This window comes from Cordyceps militaris (assembly GCF_000225605.1).
Source record: "Cordyceps militaris CM01 unplaced genomic scaffold CCM_S00001, whole genome shotgun sequence".
Classification (NCBI taxonomy): domain Eukaryota; kingdom Fungi; phylum Ascomycota; class Sordariomycetes; order Hypocreales; family Cordycipitaceae; genus Cordyceps; species Cordyceps militaris.
In genome coordinates, this window is record NW_006271969.1 from 2,967,820 (window position 1) to 2,983,897 (window position 16,078).

Consider the following 16,078-nt stretch of genomic DNA (forward strand, 5'->3'; position numbering starts at 1 on the left):
ATTATGCCGTGGCTCGTCGCCAACAACAAGCAAGCCCTTTGACCCGGCCCGGGGGGTGGCTCCAGTTACTGTTGACGCTAAAAAAGCCCCATAGGTATCTGGGACCTGCGATTGTACGCGGGGGAGCTGCCAGACACAAGTAGACGCGACTTGCCGACGGTCCCGAGCCGGCTCCTCGCTGACCAATCACATTGCACGCTTCGCATCGCGGAAGCAATGGCGTCGATGTCGTGATCAGTCTCCATCACGACGCAAAAACTCAGACTGGGCTCCCCCGACCACCAAGCCGGAAACTATGGGCGGTTTCGGGAGCCCAGGTCTTTTAACGACGCAAATGAAAAGAGAGAAAAACAGGGCGACAAAGCAAAGCCCACCTGGTTTGGCAATTAGTCAGGGTACCGTGCCCCCCTTCCCACGGCCTCTTGGGTGCCCTTCTCCATGCCTTGGGAATTCGTAAACCTCCCTCTTTCTAATTCGTGAATTCATATTGTCTTGATTATAAACCTCCTTCTCGAGAGTATTCTGTCCAGCGTCACATTAGCAAGAGAAACGCAACCCTGCCTCTTATAAAAAGAACCCCCTCCCAGAGCACCCCATCTCTTACACACACCCACACACCAACAAAAGAAACTTACCGTGGCTCGACACACTGAGCACATTCTTTCCTTGGTCGTCATCATCCTCGCATCCTTCATCATGACACAGATCTCGCCCCAGTCCTTCCACGACGACAAGATGGACCACCACGACATTGAATCCGGCTACGTCTCCGGCCAGGACGGCGAGGTCGTCCCCGTCAAGCCCGCTTCGTCGGCCTCGCCCCTCATTTCCCTCAGCAAGGCCCATGTCGAGTACCTCAACGAGCAGATGGAGACGATGCACCCCGTCGACATCCTCCGCTTCTGCAAGATCATGTTCCCCAACCTCTACCAGTCCACCGCCTTTGGCCTGACCGGGCTCGTCACCATGGACATGCTGTCCCGGATCCAGGCCGAGAGCCCGCAGTCCCGCACCGTCGACCTCATCTTCCTCGACACGCTCTACCACTTTGACGAGACGTACGAGCTCGTCGACCGCGTCCGCGCCCGCTACCCCAACGTGCCCGTGCACGTCTTCAAGCCCGACGGCGCCGCCACCGCCCGCGAGCTCGAGGACACGTACGGCGCCGAGTTTTACCACACGGCCGGCGAAATGTACGACTATATTGTCAAGGTCGAGCCCCTGCAGCGCGCCTACGACACGCTCGGCGTCGCCGCCGTTCTCAACGGCCGCCGCCGCTCCCAGGGCGCCGCCCGCGGCTCCATCCCCATCATCGAGATGGACGAGGAGCGCAACATCATCAAAATCAGCCCCCTCGCCGCCTGGTCCTTTGCCCAGGTCAACGAGTACGTCAAGGAGCACAACGTCCCCTACAACGCCCTCCTCGACCAGGGCTACAAGTCAGTCGGCGACTGGCACTCGACCGTCCCCGTCAAGGACGGCGAGGACGAGCGCGCCGGCCGCTGGAAGGGCCAGTCCAAGACCGAGTGCGGCATCCACAACAAAAAGTCGCGCTACACCCAGTTCCTCAAGGACATGGAGAGCAGCCAGCAGATTTCCGTCTAGGTGGCGCCGGCAGTCGTGTTTACTCCGGCTGGTCGATGAAGATGCAAAAAAAGCGTTGATGTAATGAAATTGATGAAGGAGAGCATTTGGATATTTTCGGCGAGATTTTGCCAGCTTGATTTTCGGTGTTTCAGGGTTGCACAGCATGGGTATTCGCGCGGCTGCGGCCGATTTTGTTTTTCATCATCATGGTTGGGCGTTGGGTGTTTCTTGGCCTATCATCCTCCGAGGTGGTCGCCGCACAAAAGGGGGCCGCTGCTTCGGCAGGGACACTAAATGAAATCAGCTACATCAGATAGACTGCATTTAGATAAGAATAAACAAAAATCGATAAACTTACTCGTCCGTTGTGCATCGTGACAGGAATGAGGCGCTGACGTTGAAAGGGGAGCTGGCGTTGCAGCGTTGTAGTTATCGGATTGGCCAATGAGCGCATGACCCCGCAGCTGAAGATATTACAGGTTGCGCGACATGCAATAGAATCCCATTTCCAACGAAGTGGCTGCAAGCTACCCCGCATGCAGCATCACCAACATTACGAGTACCGATATGATGCATTTCGCTGACCATGAATTAATAGATCATGCGCGAGAAGAACGTGCCGTCCAAAATCTACACATGCTGCCCAAGGGTCATCGCGTGGGCCTCGGACTGTGCGAATGCGAATGCTACGTGCAAAGAATTGGGATCGTCAAGCAGTTGACGGATTGCCCTACCTACCTATAAAGACGAGGGCCATTCCAGAACTTGATAGAAGCTAGAACGCAATGTTATACACTACTTCCCGTCCGACAGTTGGCAAAGCGTTCAAAGTCAAACAGCCGTCCTAAGCCCCATAGAATCCAGGGGGAAACATCGCAAGATTCCTGCTGATCTTTGGTGAGGAGATCACAGCGCGCCCTGTAAGCGACGCTAAAATTAAACTGGTATTGAGCTCTGCTGGTGTGCTTGGAGAAGTGTGAGCGTGGCACTGGCAGATTCGATCTGTTGCCTCCAGCACGCTGCAATGATGCTTCCACAAAACACGTTTGTGAGCTCTGGAAAATCTTGTCGCTTGTAGCGATCCTCTATCTCGTCGATATCGAGATCCTTGAACGGGGGCGCACGCTGCATAATATGATAAATGGAGGACCCCAAAGCAAAAAGATCGGTCTGCACATTGCAGGTCGGCTCGGGGCGCGGCAGGAAATACCTCGCGCTCTCCAGACAAAGCGGCGGAAGACCATCTATTGAAGATCCCGAGAAATCAATGATGCGTACGCACATGTTGTCGTCGAGAACCATGTTTTCGGGTTTAATATCGCCATGAAAGACGCCAGAGCTATGAAGAAACGCAATGCCCTCAGTGGCTTGGAGACACCAGTCTAGTTGTTGCGACTGCGTGATCACGGCGTCAGAGGCGAGATGGGCTTCCAGGCTGCCGAGTCGCATGTACTCGAATATGACGTGACCATCCATCTCGTCGGCGGAACATGAATAGCTCATCATCTTGATCAGTCGTCGGTGAGGTGCAAGTCGTTTGTAGATGAGGACTTCGCGCATGAGTTGGCCGACTTGGCGATGCCTCTCGCTAGAGCACAGAAACGGATGCGGCGACTTCTTCACCAGGTTGCCGGGCGGCAGAAGCTCGATGATCGCAGTGGCTCCAAACGTCAGGCAGCCATCCTATTGAGCCCTGGTCAGGCGGATTGGCGGGCTGATCGGTTGGCACTTACGAGTCTGTCGGACATGTCTTTAGGATATGGCCATTCGAGTCCATCATGGTAACACATGCGCACATCTCGGCAGTCGCAAGACTTGGCCATCGTTTGTTTTCTTTATTGTGCAGAGCGCTGAAGTTGGGTATGCACGCATTTTTCCCCTGATGGGTGAGCAATCGCCGCCGTCTGACTAATCATCCCCTGCTTTGTCTCGGCAACCAAGTGCGAAGAGAGGTTGCTGCTGACGATGACGGTGAACATCATCACCATTGGTATTTATTCCATACGTTAGATGCTCCTTTACAACGGTGTTCTGGTTTAATAGGCAAGCTCCTACTAAGGCTGACCAGGCAATAGGAGGTAATAGGCCACACCACGAATCTGGGTAGGTATGTATTAAGTAACCACTTCAAAAGAGAGGCTCTGATCCCTCATAAGCATAAGACCGAGCTGGCTGAGGTATATTTCGAACTGGTTCCCTATGGGCACCGTACCTGGGCGGCACGATTTGCGCGATCACTCTCCTGTTGTAGCTGCGCCGACTTGGCCTCAACATAGGTAGGTACACCGTTTGAACATCGGATTTGACCTGGTACAGCCCGTATTAAAGCTTCTCCACCGCCTCGGACGAGTCCCACGCCAGCGCGAGCGACGCGATGAACTCCTCGTAACTCCTTCAAGATCTTAAAGTCATCGGCTGACGACATCTCGAGGAGGTAGGAGAAGAGTACGAAGAAAGATATTACTGGTGCGAGCAGAAGTCTCCTACTCAAGTTAGCAACCGAATACAAACAATGGCCACATTGGGAGAGGGCGGTCTTTACAGCAGTGTACTCTGCCTCTATCATTTGCCTTTGCCAGCAAATTGACTACAAAAATAATAGACTCTAATCAGAGAAGGTTTCGAAAGAACCAACTTTGTAATTTCATAGCCATATAGTATCACGCTGCGGATTGTCAAGATCACCATCTCTCATTGCAACGCCTCACTCATTGGTGCACCAGCACAACATTGCGTAACCCTGCCGTCCAACGCAATAGAAACGCCATAACCCCTTTTGCGCAACAGTGAACATGGTGCCTTTGAGCCCTGGAAATATATGTATATCCGGCGATTCGCCCCCCAGAATGCCAGTGGTGTTTCGGTCCATCGCCCTGCCGTCATGGCATCCAACAAGACTCGCTTATTCGTCGTACCAAATAAAAATCGCCTATACGTGACTGTTTATCCCAACGAAGACGCTCCAGACGACAAGGAAAGGTACATGGTGCAAAGACAGTTCCAAAAACTGTAAAAAAAAAAACTCAACATCAGTATTGCTCAAGAGATGGCGGACCTAATCAAGAACGAGAGAGCAGCTTCAGCTGGGGATTCCTCATCGGGCCAAAGCACGAGGACACGGCCATCAACCCCGGTGTGCGATACTACATCCACCGCGTGCCGCTGGGAACGAGGGAGCGCCCCGAGGGCTTCCTCTGGCGGTACGCCGAGGACACGCTGCCCAGCATCAAATGCCCCGCGCGCATGTACGCGCGCCTCCTCATCGCCAAGATTGAGGACGAGGACCGCCTGGAGCGGCTGCTGCGCGAGACGCCCCGGCCGCCGCGCGCCCCGGACGGTGACCGCGTCGCCGCCGCTGCCCTCCACGACGGCTACGACTCGCAGGTGTGGGTGGCGCAGGTGCTCGACCGGCTGGCCGCCGCCAGCGCGGGTAGGAAGCGCCGCATCGTCGGCAGGGGCGTGCTCGACTGGCCGCAGATTGAGCAGACGGCGCGACGCTACGTCGCGGAGAAGATGGCCGCCGATAGATACAACGAGGACTATCTGCGGGAGACGGAGCACCGGCTGCCGAAGCCGACGTGGGATATGATCCTAGGCAAGGAGATTGCGGGCTGAACTTGGTAAGTGCTTGCGCAGGGGGTGTGGTGAAGTTTCGAGAAGCGGCACGGCTTTTATAGCCCATGAATTCCCCAAGCTCTCTGACTGAGCTACATGATTGTTTGTCACGGCTGTAACGAACACTGCATCACTAACACACGAGCCGGTTCACGGGTAGTACTAGGGAGTTACAAGTTGCGAAACGACTACCAATCATCGCGGATCGAAATAGACCAATCGAGGTAACTAAAAAAGTACTGAGCGTCGAGATATTTGTTTCAGTTTTTAATACATCTGTCAGAGAAGAATAGACGCAGCATGGTGTTCATGATGGTCTCATCGTGACAATGCTCAACGGAGGACCCCACTCTAAATTCTTCACTCGATGTTGCTCGAACATGACGTTCACCATCTTCACATTCTCACATCCAGAAAAATAGGCCGAAAAAGCAAGGCACTCCATCCGCGTCTGCCATCGCCACACAAAGCGCCATGGTGGCACCATCGCCGCTGCCCTTTCCGGGACCTACCTTTGAGGCGCGCAAGAGCAAGATTCTGGAGCAGCTCGCGGTGCCTGACGCCGAGTACTCGGACGCCTCCCCCAAAGGCACCGTCGACGTGGGTATCCGGCCGCTGCTAGCCAAGATCAACGCGTCGGCGGGTTTCGTGACGACGAGCAGCTGCGCGGGGCGTGTGAGCGTCTTTGTCGAGGGTCGCAAGACGGCCGACGCGGGGGCCGGCGCGGCAGTGGACGCGCCGGAGCCGTCGACAGTGGCCGGCCTGGGCGGCAAGGGCGGCGGCGGGACGTGGCTGTACGTCTCGCACGATCCGCACCCGCTGGTCGGACAGGGCGTCGTGGTGGACTGGGTCGAGGAGCTGGGACTTTCCGGGGCGCACGATGATGCGGCGCTGTCGGATGCTACGGGTGGTGGTGGTTCGGAACGCAGACTGATTCACTTCAAGTTTGAACCCATGGTGAGTGAACAGGGCAGACAGAGTTGACGATGCCACTATTGCGCCACCACCACACACACACGGGCCATGGTGTGATGTTTGTTCCCATGATCCAAAACTAACCAACCCGAAAACCCCAGATTCTCCATGTCCTCACCGCCTCTCACGCCCACGCCCAGCTGCTCCTGCGCTGCGCCCTGCACGCCGGCTTCCGCGAGTCCGGCGCCGTCAGCCTTGTGAGCGGCGAGCAGCAGTCCGCGCAGCCCATGGTCGCCGTCCGCTCCATGGGCCTCGGGTTCGAGTCGCTGCTCGGCTACGCGGACGACGACGAAGGCGGGCGACGGCGGCTGCGGCTCCTTGTGCCGCCGGGCTATCTCGACACGCTCATGGCCGTCGGCCACGCCCGGTTCGCGGAGAACGTCAAGCGCATACGCCGGTTCGAGGAGGCGTTTGCCGAGGCCACGGCGCCGAGCCGGAACCTGGAGGGCCGGGCGTGGGAGGATGCCGCGGCGCGGCGCGAGAGGATGCGCGCAGAGGGGTTGCGGCGACAGGCGGCGGCGGCGGCGGAGCAGGCAGACCGGACAGAGGCAGAGCCGGATGTAGGCCAGGCCGGCATATCATTATAGTGCGACAAGGGCTACGGAAAGGAAATAAACAAAAAGATATGAACGCCTTCGGGTCGTAACACAGGGCACCATGTCGTTGTTCGTACATTTCTTTTTTGGTCTATACAGCTTTTACCGCTCCCCATGTTCGTAATGTACACACAAAAAAAAAAACGAAGCTCCAAAGATTCTAAGAGTCAGCGTGTGCGTGTAAAGCAAGATTCCAGCGCGCAATAGTCTCCACCCCCTTTCCAACGACCCTCACGCCACGATCTTGTCGACCCACGACTTCTCCAGCTTCTGGACCTCGGCCTTGAAGTCCTCCACCGCCTGCCAGCAGTCGAGCGGCCGGCGGTCGTTTGTGCGCAGGCACTCGACGACCTTGGTGCGGGCGCGCTCCACGTCCTCGGGCAGCGCGCGGACCTGCTTGCGCTCCTCGAGCTTGCGGCGGAGCGCGTCGACCTCTTTGCCGACGGCGAAGCGGGAGGGGCCGTCATCGGGGGACGAGTGGGAGGAAGCGGCGGCGGCGGCAATCTTGTCGTGGGCGGCGGCGAGGGCCTCGGCCTCGCGCTTCTGCAGCTTCTTGAGCTCGTCGGCGACGCGGGCGTGGATCTGCTGCTCGAGCAGCTTGGCACGTGAAGCGTCCGTCTGTCCACGGGGCGTTAGTGTTTGAGCGATTGAGGAGGGAAGCGAGGGAGGGGTTTGGGTCGTCATTTTCGTACCTCGGGGCTGGACTGCAGGGAGTCGAGGACGGGCATGGAAACGCCAGGCGTCCCTGAGCTGTTTTTTACGAGATGGGTGTTAGCTTTGGTCAGGTGTCGAAAGGGTGGCTGTCGTTGCAGGTGACATGGGATAGCTGGCGCGGGGGAAAAAATCGAGCGGTAACGTACGCCTTCCACTGATAGCCCGATGGCTCTGGTTTCGATGTGCTGGACCCCATGATGTGATGTTCAATGGCAGCGGGGAGACGGATCTTGAATTCGCTGTCGAGCGGCCGGATCACTTCGGCAGCAGAGCGCTTGTTCTCGGAGAGTGGAACATGTTTGTGCCTGAGGCAGGAAGTACCGCAACTACCACTGAAGGACAGCATTAGACGGCGATGTACGGGGGAGGAGGGGGTAGTAATAAGCGTACTAGAAATGGGAGAATTAAACTTAATTACGAGAAATTCTCCCTCTCTAAAAAAAAAAAGAGAGGTTCACATGACGCGAAGTGGCATTGTGGTGAGAAACAAGCTGGTTGTCAGTGACTGACTGTAATACTACCACAATAAAAATCTGTTCAGCGTTAGAAATTCCGGAAAAGGAGCACGGGAAGAAAAAAGGGTTGTTGATTGCGGAAGAAACTATGTGCATTATTCCAAAATATAGTGTATTTTCAAAATCTTGATAAAAGCTGTAGGGTGGTGCGGCTTTTAACCCTTTTAAACGGCCCTGACAGCGGATTGTGTACAGAGCTCCAAGCATTGAGTTGATACTGCGATCAGTGCGAGAGAATTAAAGTGAGACAAGATAAAGGCGAAACCTCTATCCGTACTATCGGGTTAGCCAAACGTGAAAAAAGGTCACCATGGCCCGACCACCAAAGCCTCGCTGTTGGTCCAAGAATAATTGTCCCTCCCGCCGTCATGCTGTTGTTTTTACAGTAGACGTAACAGGCAGACGTAACAGGCAGACGTTTCCGGGCACCGTCAGAGCGCCTCGAAATTGAATATCCTTGCTGCTAGTAACGGGACGCAAGTTGAGGGTCTTGGCAGCGGCTTACTATATGGCCGGCGGTTGGTGACACACATGCTGGGCGGTGGTGTCAGGCTGTTCATTGTTGTTTTTTGCGACTACTCTTTGTGTATTTTAATACAAAGGCAAGCGCGCGTATGAGCGAGAAGCCAAGTCCAAGCAAATCAATGCAAAATATTAAAGTAGAATCTCTTGAGAGCAACAGCGTTGCGCCAAAGAGCCAAAGTACCGCGGCCGAAGCTGGTCAACCAACACCGTCGGCCGGGTTGGTCGTACATTGCGAAATACTTTAATTTATACAGCTTTACCGCTGCACATGTCAGCTGCTCAGCGGCTCGGCTATTCATGACAATGATGAGCTCATTTTTAAGGTTGGCGGCTGGTGCATGACATGATCTCATTGCAGGGTCGGGCGAGCCTCACCGTGGCTGGCGTGAGGCTGCCAGGGGTTAGCGCCGTTTGCGTCAGGCCGCTGATATATCTGAGTTCCAGTCGCCAGCTGGAATGCATGAGGCGTCGCTGCGCCATTGTTCCCCGGCGGAGAATGGTTTGCCCCGGTGATTGTGTGCTCAGATGATGCTACCTAACTATAGCCTGGGACCTACTTCAGCGGCGGGTCTTTTGCACGTCGTGAAGCCATTCCCTGTGTGAAGGCGCTGGTCACTGGTGTAGCACACAGCCACGAGGTAGACGAAGATATTAGCTTGGAGTGGCTGTCTCAGTATTGAATAGTTTGGCGACAGTTTCTTGGGTGAAACGTAGCATGGCAGCACGAACGGGTGACAATGGCTGAATAGTTGCTGCATGCGTGGCGTTTCTACAATTTGTTTTCGTCCTGTCACTCTGTGCAACGTGGATACTGTTGCAGATTGAGTAATAAAGCGGGCGCAAAAAAAGCGAAGAAGGAAAGAAGGAACCAGGGCGGATATTGAGGTGGATGACGGATACGGACGGTACGGACGCGTGGATGCGTGACATTCGTAAGGCAATTAAAAGGCGATATCAGGAGGGCACGACAGGTGTGGCTGCTTGGCGGCCCTGTACAAAAGGGAATAACGAGATGAGATATTGCGCGGTGGCAGGTCGGCCGGACAATTATTTTCGGGCGCATGTAAGGGTCTTGGTTTCTTTCCTTTTGTCATGCGCGGAGAGAAGGGCGTGACGTCGGAAGGGTCGGCAGAGACGGCACGGGAGGGTCCGGTTGGTGAGCGCGAATTGAAACACGCAGCTGCGGGCGGGACTCGAGGTAGTACTCAGTAACTAGTTATGAATTCGTAGGCCAGCGCGAAAGGCTGGCGACATTTATAGGAGATGGTCAGCGGGCGCCGAGGTATCAGATCGGGTGCCTGCAAAGAAGAGGTGCAGAACCAACGCACTGGTGTGCTGGTACGGAGTCGTACATACGTATCTGTACAGCCGAGATAGTATTGTTTGCGTGTCGACGAGTTGGAGGCGTCGACTAGTTACCTAGAACAGAGTCAGGAGGCTGGATCGGCGTCTGGTTGGTTGGGGTGGTAGAGGCTAGCCAAGCAAGGACGAGGAAACGCAAGCCACAGCACGATCGCGTCTGCAGTACAACCCCTCTCGCCTTTGACCCTGCAGCAAGGTGCTCCGCTGTGGCGGGTTTCAGAAACGAGGTTTTCTGGGTAACCAGAGGATGCCACTGAATGCAGTGAAGACTGAATGTGCAGGCAGGGACGAGGCTCAAGAGGAGCAGCGAGCGAGAGTGAGTGGGAGCGGGGCTGCGGTGACTGTTTGTATGTATGCGACAGGCCCCTGTACGGACAGCGGACAGTGGACGACGACGATACCGACGAGACTGGACGAAAGAAGGGAAGCGACGGCCAGATGTGATTTTGATGACATTGGCATTTGACGAACTGGGGTTTGAAAGTACGAAGCAATCTGCTGTGCCAAGGCAGGTCGTTGGTAGCGGCTGGGCGGGATACCTGCCTGGGAGCCGTTGATGGGTGAGCGGAGAGGTACCTCGTAAAGGGCAAAAGGGATGCAAACGGCGGTGGCAGCGAGTGTCGTACCTTGCCTGTAACTTAGTAGGCGCTGACAGCCAGCCCCTGAAATGCTGACTGCAAACGGGCAACTTGGGGTGACCGACAGCTCATTGCAGATGACTGTGGATGACTTCTCGAGTGAATCCGTGCCGACAGAGGAATGAATAAGTGACCGACTTATGATAAAGCAAAGCATCACCACTGCCATTAGCTACCTCTACCACTTACTATCCCCTTGCTACCAGGTACCAGCTAGGGGTGGGCCTGGCTATACCCGCTGTATCCCCTGCGCTTAACATCTGTGCAGCCTGCCAGCTGTGAGTGGTCCTAACCCCTGGACCCATCCAGGGCCGCTGACCAGTGGCAGGCTCGCAGTTGCCAGTTGCAGTTCAGTGAATCCTTGCCTGCCACTAATGTGCCCAGTCAGTGGCTGCTCGCCCAAGCCTCTTTTCCATCTTGGCCTCCATCCGCCACCCACCCTCTGGAATGCTCCCTTGCCTCTGACCGAATCTAACATCGCTCCCCAGAAGCTCTCCTCTTCATCACCTTCTTCTCATCCACTCCCTTTCTCGCCATCTCCTTTTCTTCAAACGCCAGTTACAAATATCCATCGCCGGCCTTCGTTTCGACTCCCAGCCCTCTTTTTTTCTTCTCTGCAACCTCGACATCACCAACTTTGACTAGCTGGCCCTAGCCTCTCCTCCCCGCTACTAGTGCCGTATCCAACGTCAACCCACCCCCCCTGGGCCGATCGTCATTGCCGTGCCTCCTTGGCTCTCGTCGATTTTGATTCACTCGACAGTCAAACCCCTTCGGCTTTTTCCAAGTCCGCCCTTTCTTTGGCCTTTGATCGACCGCGACGCCATCTCCGCCCTCACATTTCTTCCTTGCCAAGTCGCGCGCTTTCGCCATCCATTCGTTTGCCTTCTTGGTCGCTCGCTGTAGCCTTTTGTGCTTCATGACCAGCTTTGCATTCTGAAACCTCCGCATCGAAAAGCAAAAGTCCCATACACGATAAACAAACAGCCATTGTTGTCTAACTAGTTCGATTTTTTTTGCACACTTGGCGCCCTTTTCTGCATCCAGCCGCCGCTGCGTCACTGCCTGAGCAAGGCGCCCTCTTCTTCAACCAATTTTTTACTTATCTTTACTCGCATCGCCCAACAGCCCATTTCTTCGCCGGCTTTTTCGCATCTGCCCTTTCACTTCCTGCATATAAATACTTGCATATTTATATATGCTCACCCTCGGCACTGCTGCCCAGCTTCAAAAGAGGAAATAATCATCCACGCCAATCATCCACGCCACCTCCTGTGGTCGCCTTGTCCACTAGCACCATCTGTGGGGTTGGCGCATTCCTCGCAGCTTCTCTTACACGCCAATCTTTCTCTCCTCTCTCGCCAAAGCGCACCCCTAGCACGCCGCCCTTTCCTATCTGCCGCATTGATGCCTTTTCGTTCTTAATTACAGCCTGACGGACCTTTTTCCTTCCTCAACGGCTTGGACCGTTCTTCACCCACGGCTTCACCCACTGCTCTACAGCATCTTTCCTGGTCTCCCTGGTTTGGAGGCCCACCACTCGACTCTCACTTGACTCTCACTTGACAATTCACTTCTTGTACCGGTCTCTTTTTACTTGCGCCCTCCCTCCGTCCTCCTCAACCCTACCTTCGATATGAACGTTGACCCTCACCGGTTCGCCGGTGCGGTGTCCACGCCAACAACACACACTTTCAACATGCGCACAAGTGAAGAGGTAGAGCAACCCAGTTCGACAATAGCACCCTATTACACATCACTAAATGGAGTCAACCAGCCCTTGAACATGGCCTTCAAGGACGCCCTCTGGCTAACCCTCGGCGGCTTCGGCCTCATCATCCTCTTCATTCGATTCATGGAGATTCTTTGGGCCAAGCTACGCCACGTTTCTGCCATGTCCGACCCTCGGGAAAAACAGACCTACTGGAAAATCTCGCAATGGAGCTGGATGCCCGGTCTGAAAACTAACCTCATATATGCGCCTCTCTGGAAGAAGCGCCACAACCGCGAGATTCGTCTTTCGTCTGCTATCAACGTCGGAACCCTGCCCTCGCGACTGCACATGGTCATCATCATGATCTATCTCGGCAGCAACATGGCCTACATGTTTATCCTCAACTGGACAAACGAAAACAAGTGGGCATTCTGTGCCGAGCTGCGAGGTCGAGCCGGTGTTCTTGCTCTCGTCAACATGGTGCCTCTCATTATCTTGGCCGGCCGCAACAACCCCCTCATTGCCATGCTCATGATCAGCTTCGACACGTATAATCTGCTGCACAGATGGATGGGTCGAATTGTTGTCTTCGAGGCAGTGGTTCACACCATTGCTTGGTCCATCCCCGCCCTTGCTGACGGAGGCTGGCGCAATGTCCAGGAAAAATTCAACACCGACCTCTTCGTCAGCTCTGGCACTGTCGGCACAGGTGCTCTATTTTTCCTTCTCCTCCTCAGCGTTTCTCCTTTCCGCCATGCATTCTACGAAACATTTCTCAACCTGCACATCCTTCTTGCTCTCGTTTCTTTCGTCTGCACCTGGATACACTGCGCTAGCTCCGTCGTCCACGTAGGAGGCCTGCCCCAGCTGCCCTGGATCATTGCTGTCGTCATGATGTGGCTGCTTGACCGTCTCGCTCGCATTGTCCGTCTCATGTACGCAAACTGGTCTGACAAGGGCTTCACCGACGCTCTTTGCGAAGAATTGCCCTGCGACGCCGTCAGAGTCACTCTCCGCCTTCCACGCTACATGGCCATTGCCCCCGGCAGCCACGCCTACCTCCGCTTCTGGGGCATCAACTCTTGGGAAAGCCATCCCTTCTCCATTGCCTGGGTCGACCACGAAACGTACAATAGCCTGCCAATCTCCACCGAGAAGGAGCCTCTCAATGCTGTCGACAAATCCAACACATATACTAATGTGTCCTTTGTCATTGGCGCTCACACCGGCTTCACGCGTAACCTGTTCAATCGGGTAAAGGGAGTCCACGGTGGCATCCGCATCAAAGCCGCCCTCGAAGGACCGTATGGCGGCCATCACTGCCTCGACTCCTATGGACACTGCGTCCTCTTTGCCGGCGCAACCGGCATTACGCACCAAATTTCCTACCTACGCTACTTCCTAGAGGGCTACAACGCCGGCATGGTCGCTACGCGCAGACTAACGCTCGTCTGGGTTATACGAAATGGCGAGTGCCTCGACTGGGTCCGCCCATATATGGACGCTCTTCTGCGCATACCTAACCGCAGAGATATTCTCCGCATCTACCTCTTTGTTACGCGTCCGACTGCACTGGAGAGCATTGTCAGCCCTAGTTTCACCGTCAAGGTGATTCCCGGTCGTCCCAATGTGCCCCTGATCCTCGTCAAAGAAGTACAAGAGCAAATTGGTGCCATGTGCGTCACGGTCTGTGGACCAGGTGGCCTTGCTGATGATGTACGTTCTGCCGTGCGCGCTGTGCAAGGACACACGGTTGTCGATTTCGTCGAGGAAAGCTTTACATGGTGATGGTGGAGTCAAGCGAGCAACACTATTTTTTTTCTTATACCCTTTTATTCTTTCATCGCGGACAAGTTTCTGTTGCATTTACTGGGCCTGGGAAACGGCCTACTTTCTTTCATCTGTATATATTTTGAGGATCTTTCGGGGAAACGTGGCGTGGCATAGAAGCAAGGACCCTCATACTTGTGGACGTATCAACAGCGAGCAGCCGACAATGGCGCCGCATAGACTTGGCATATATAACGGGCGCTGCATGGCATCACACTGTGATGAATACGACATATTTGACTTGTTTTCCAAAGCTTGTGTTGGTCAAAGTGATGACTTGTCCTTGTGAGTGGTGAGCGGATGTACAATTGAATTCTTGTTATAATTATCCAGGTCTTGTTCGTTTACCATTCTATAACGCTAGTAAGCAAGGGCAATGTTCTTGGTACTCAATGGGGATATCGCCCTGATCTTGTAGAGAGGTATATAAATGTTCATTCAAGTGTCTGTATGCAGCCCAAACGCCAACCAACCCCCCATCGCTATATAATGCATCACGCCATCACAAATGTAGAAAAAAGTCAAGCACTTGCACACTACTTTCTCACGCTCGTTCATGCCGTGGCAAGGGCAGCCGGCACCTCGGCCAGCCCTGCCGTCACCTCGGCCGCGAGCCCGTCCAGGCCGCGGAACCCCTCCTCGACAACCCACGCGCGGCCCCTGTCCAGGACGCCCTCGAGCGCGTTGCACGCGCCGCCGACGACGAGCAGGCCCGGGGGCCGGCTGCCCTCTGCTTCGACGGCCTCGGCGACGCGGGCGAGGGTGGTGCGGATGACGCGCTGATCGGGACAGCTGGCGCGCTCGACGACGGCGCAGGGCGTCGAGGCTGGCCAGAGCGTGCGCTGGACGTGTTCCCCGGGCGCGGCCGCGGTGGTGAGCTCACGAACGAGCCCGGTGATGCGGTGCAGGGCCATGAGGAAGACGACGGTGCGCGAGGCGACGTACTCGGGGGGCGCGGGAGCGGCGCCCTTCTTGCCGGTGCCGGTGCACACGAGCACCTGGTCGGCCACGTCGCGCTGCGTCGGGGGGATGCCGGCAAAGAGCGGGGCGGAGAGCGCGCTCGTGATGCCGGGCAGGACGGCGACGCGGTCGCCGAGCCCCCGCGCGCGGAACCACGCCACCTCCTCGCCGCCGCGGCCGTACAGGAACGGGTCGCCCTGCTTGAGCCGCAGCACCGTCTGCCCGGCCGTCACGCCGGCGTGCGCCGTAGCCAGGAGCTCCTCCTGGGCGGCGTCGGCGTTGCCGGGGAACTTGCGCGCAATGTGCACGGGCGTGCGCCGCGGAATGAGGTCCAGCACCCCGGCGGGCACCAGCTTGTCGGCGAGGATCAGGTCGGCGGCCAGGATGGCGTTGTGGGTAGCGCGCGTGAGCAGGTCCGGGTGACCGGGGCCGCTGCCGGCGAGGATGAGCCGGCCGAGCTTGGGGCTACTACTGCTGCTGTGGGAGGGGAGGGAGGAGGAGCCGCTGCTGGGGTAGCTGGTGAGGAGCGTGGCAACGTCGTCGTCGGTGACGGCCGCGAGACGGCTCAGCGGCCAGTACTCGCAGACCTGGCTGAGCCAGCGCATGCGGCGCGTCTTGACGTCTTCGGCCTCCTCTGGGGTGACGAGCTTGTTGAAGGCGGCGCTCTGACCGGTGGTGTCGTCGTCGGCAGCAGAGGCGGCGGTAGCGCAGCGGTCCTGCTCAATGATGCGCCGGCGGGCGTCGCCGAGACGGGCGGTGGCGGCGCCGAGGTGCGCGGGCAGCGAGGCGGCAATCTCGCGGCGAATGCGCGAGGCCAGCTTGCACCCGCGGCCGTTGGTCGTGACGCCCACCTGCAGGGGCCCGTCGGTGTGGGTGGACAGCAGGGTGAGGGTGCAGAGGTCCGGTGCGTCGACGACGTTGACGGGGATGCGCTTGCGCTTGCAGAGGGCAGCAATGTGGGCGTCTGTAAGTGGATCAGCGTCAGCGAGAGTTGTTGGTTTTTTTATATAGGCCTGGAAGAGAGAGAGCAAGGAGAAGATGTTGGGA

General features: G+C 56.3%; 8 protein-coding genes across 8 annotated transcripts in view; 4 read left to right on the top strand and 4 right to left on the bottom strand.

Annotated features, from left to right (window-relative positions):
* Positions 1-696: 696 nt before the first annotated feature.
* CCM_00956 (phosphoadenosine phosphosulfate reductase) lies at positions 697-1,605 on the top strand (the record flags this gene model as incomplete). Its single annotated transcript, XM_006666114.1, has 1 exon — positions 697-1,605. The coding sequence occupies one exon, from the start codon at positions 697-699 to the stop codon at positions 1,603-1,605; it is 909 nt and encodes a 302-aa protein (XP_006666177.1).
* Positions 1,606-2,217: 612 nt separating this feature from the next.
* On the bottom strand, positions 2,218-3,335 carry CCM_00957 (protein kinase, putative; the record flags this gene model as incomplete). The annotated part of the gene is made up of 4 exons (XM_006666115.1): positions 2,218-2,325; positions 2,382-2,505; positions 2,606-3,270; positions 3,321-3,335. 4 exons carry the CDS (start codon positions 3,333-3,335, stop codon positions 2,218-2,220), a joined length of 912 nt encoding a protein of 303 aa, XP_006666178.1.
* A 379-nt stretch (positions 3,336-3,714) lies between these two features.
* CCM_00958 (uncharacterized protein) lies at positions 3,715-4,012 on the bottom strand (the record flags this gene model as incomplete). Its single annotated transcript, XM_006666116.1, has 2 exons — positions 3,715-3,759; positions 3,800-4,012. 2 exons carry the CDS (start codon positions 4,010-4,012, stop codon positions 3,715-3,717), a joined length of 258 nt encoding a protein of 85 aa, XP_006666179.1.
* A 456-nt stretch (positions 4,013-4,468) lies between these two features.
* CCM_00959 (uncharacterized protein) lies at positions 4,469-5,202 on the top strand (the record flags this gene model as incomplete). Its single annotated transcript, XM_006666117.1, has 2 exons — positions 4,469-4,566; positions 4,632-5,202. 2 exons carry the CDS (start codon positions 4,469-4,471, stop codon positions 5,200-5,202), a joined length of 669 nt encoding a protein of 222 aa, XP_006666180.1.
* A 474-nt stretch (positions 5,203-5,676) lies between these two features.
* CCM_00960 (tRNA wybutosine-synthesizing protein) lies at positions 5,677-6,764 on the top strand (the record flags this gene model as incomplete). Its single annotated transcript, XM_006666118.1, has 2 exons — positions 5,677-6,159; positions 6,279-6,764. 2 exons carry the CDS (start codon positions 5,677-5,679, stop codon positions 6,762-6,764), a joined length of 969 nt encoding a protein of 322 aa, XP_006666181.1.
* Positions 6,765-7,004: 240 nt separating this feature from the next.
* On the bottom strand, positions 7,005-7,683 carry CCM_00961 (DUF1690 domain-containing protein; the record flags this gene model as incomplete). Its single annotated transcript, XM_006666119.1, has 3 exons — positions 7,005-7,391; positions 7,466-7,523; positions 7,634-7,683. 3 exons carry the CDS (start codon positions 7,681-7,683, stop codon positions 7,005-7,007), a joined length of 495 nt encoding a protein of 164 aa, XP_006666182.1.
* A 4,480-nt stretch (positions 7,684-12,163) lies between these two features.
* Positions 12,164-14,029, top strand: CCM_00962 (metalloreductase, putative; the record flags this gene model as incomplete). Its single annotated transcript, XM_006666120.1, has 1 exon — positions 12,164-14,029. The coding sequence occupies one exon, from the start codon at positions 12,164-12,166 to the stop codon at positions 14,027-14,029; it is 1,866 nt and encodes a 621-aa protein (XP_006666183.1).
* Positions 14,030-14,625: 596 nt separating this feature from the next.
* Positions 14,626-16,078, bottom strand: part of CCM_00963 (siroheme synthase, putative) — a gene marked incomplete at both ends in the record, with an annotated part of 1,881 nt that continues 428 nt past the window's right edge. The window contains one exon of the mRNA XM_006666121.1: positions 14,626-15,995. Coding sequence (XP_006666184.1) covers positions 14,626-15,995 — 1,370 coding nt within the window. The remainder of the gene's footprint in view (positions 15,996-16,078) is intronic.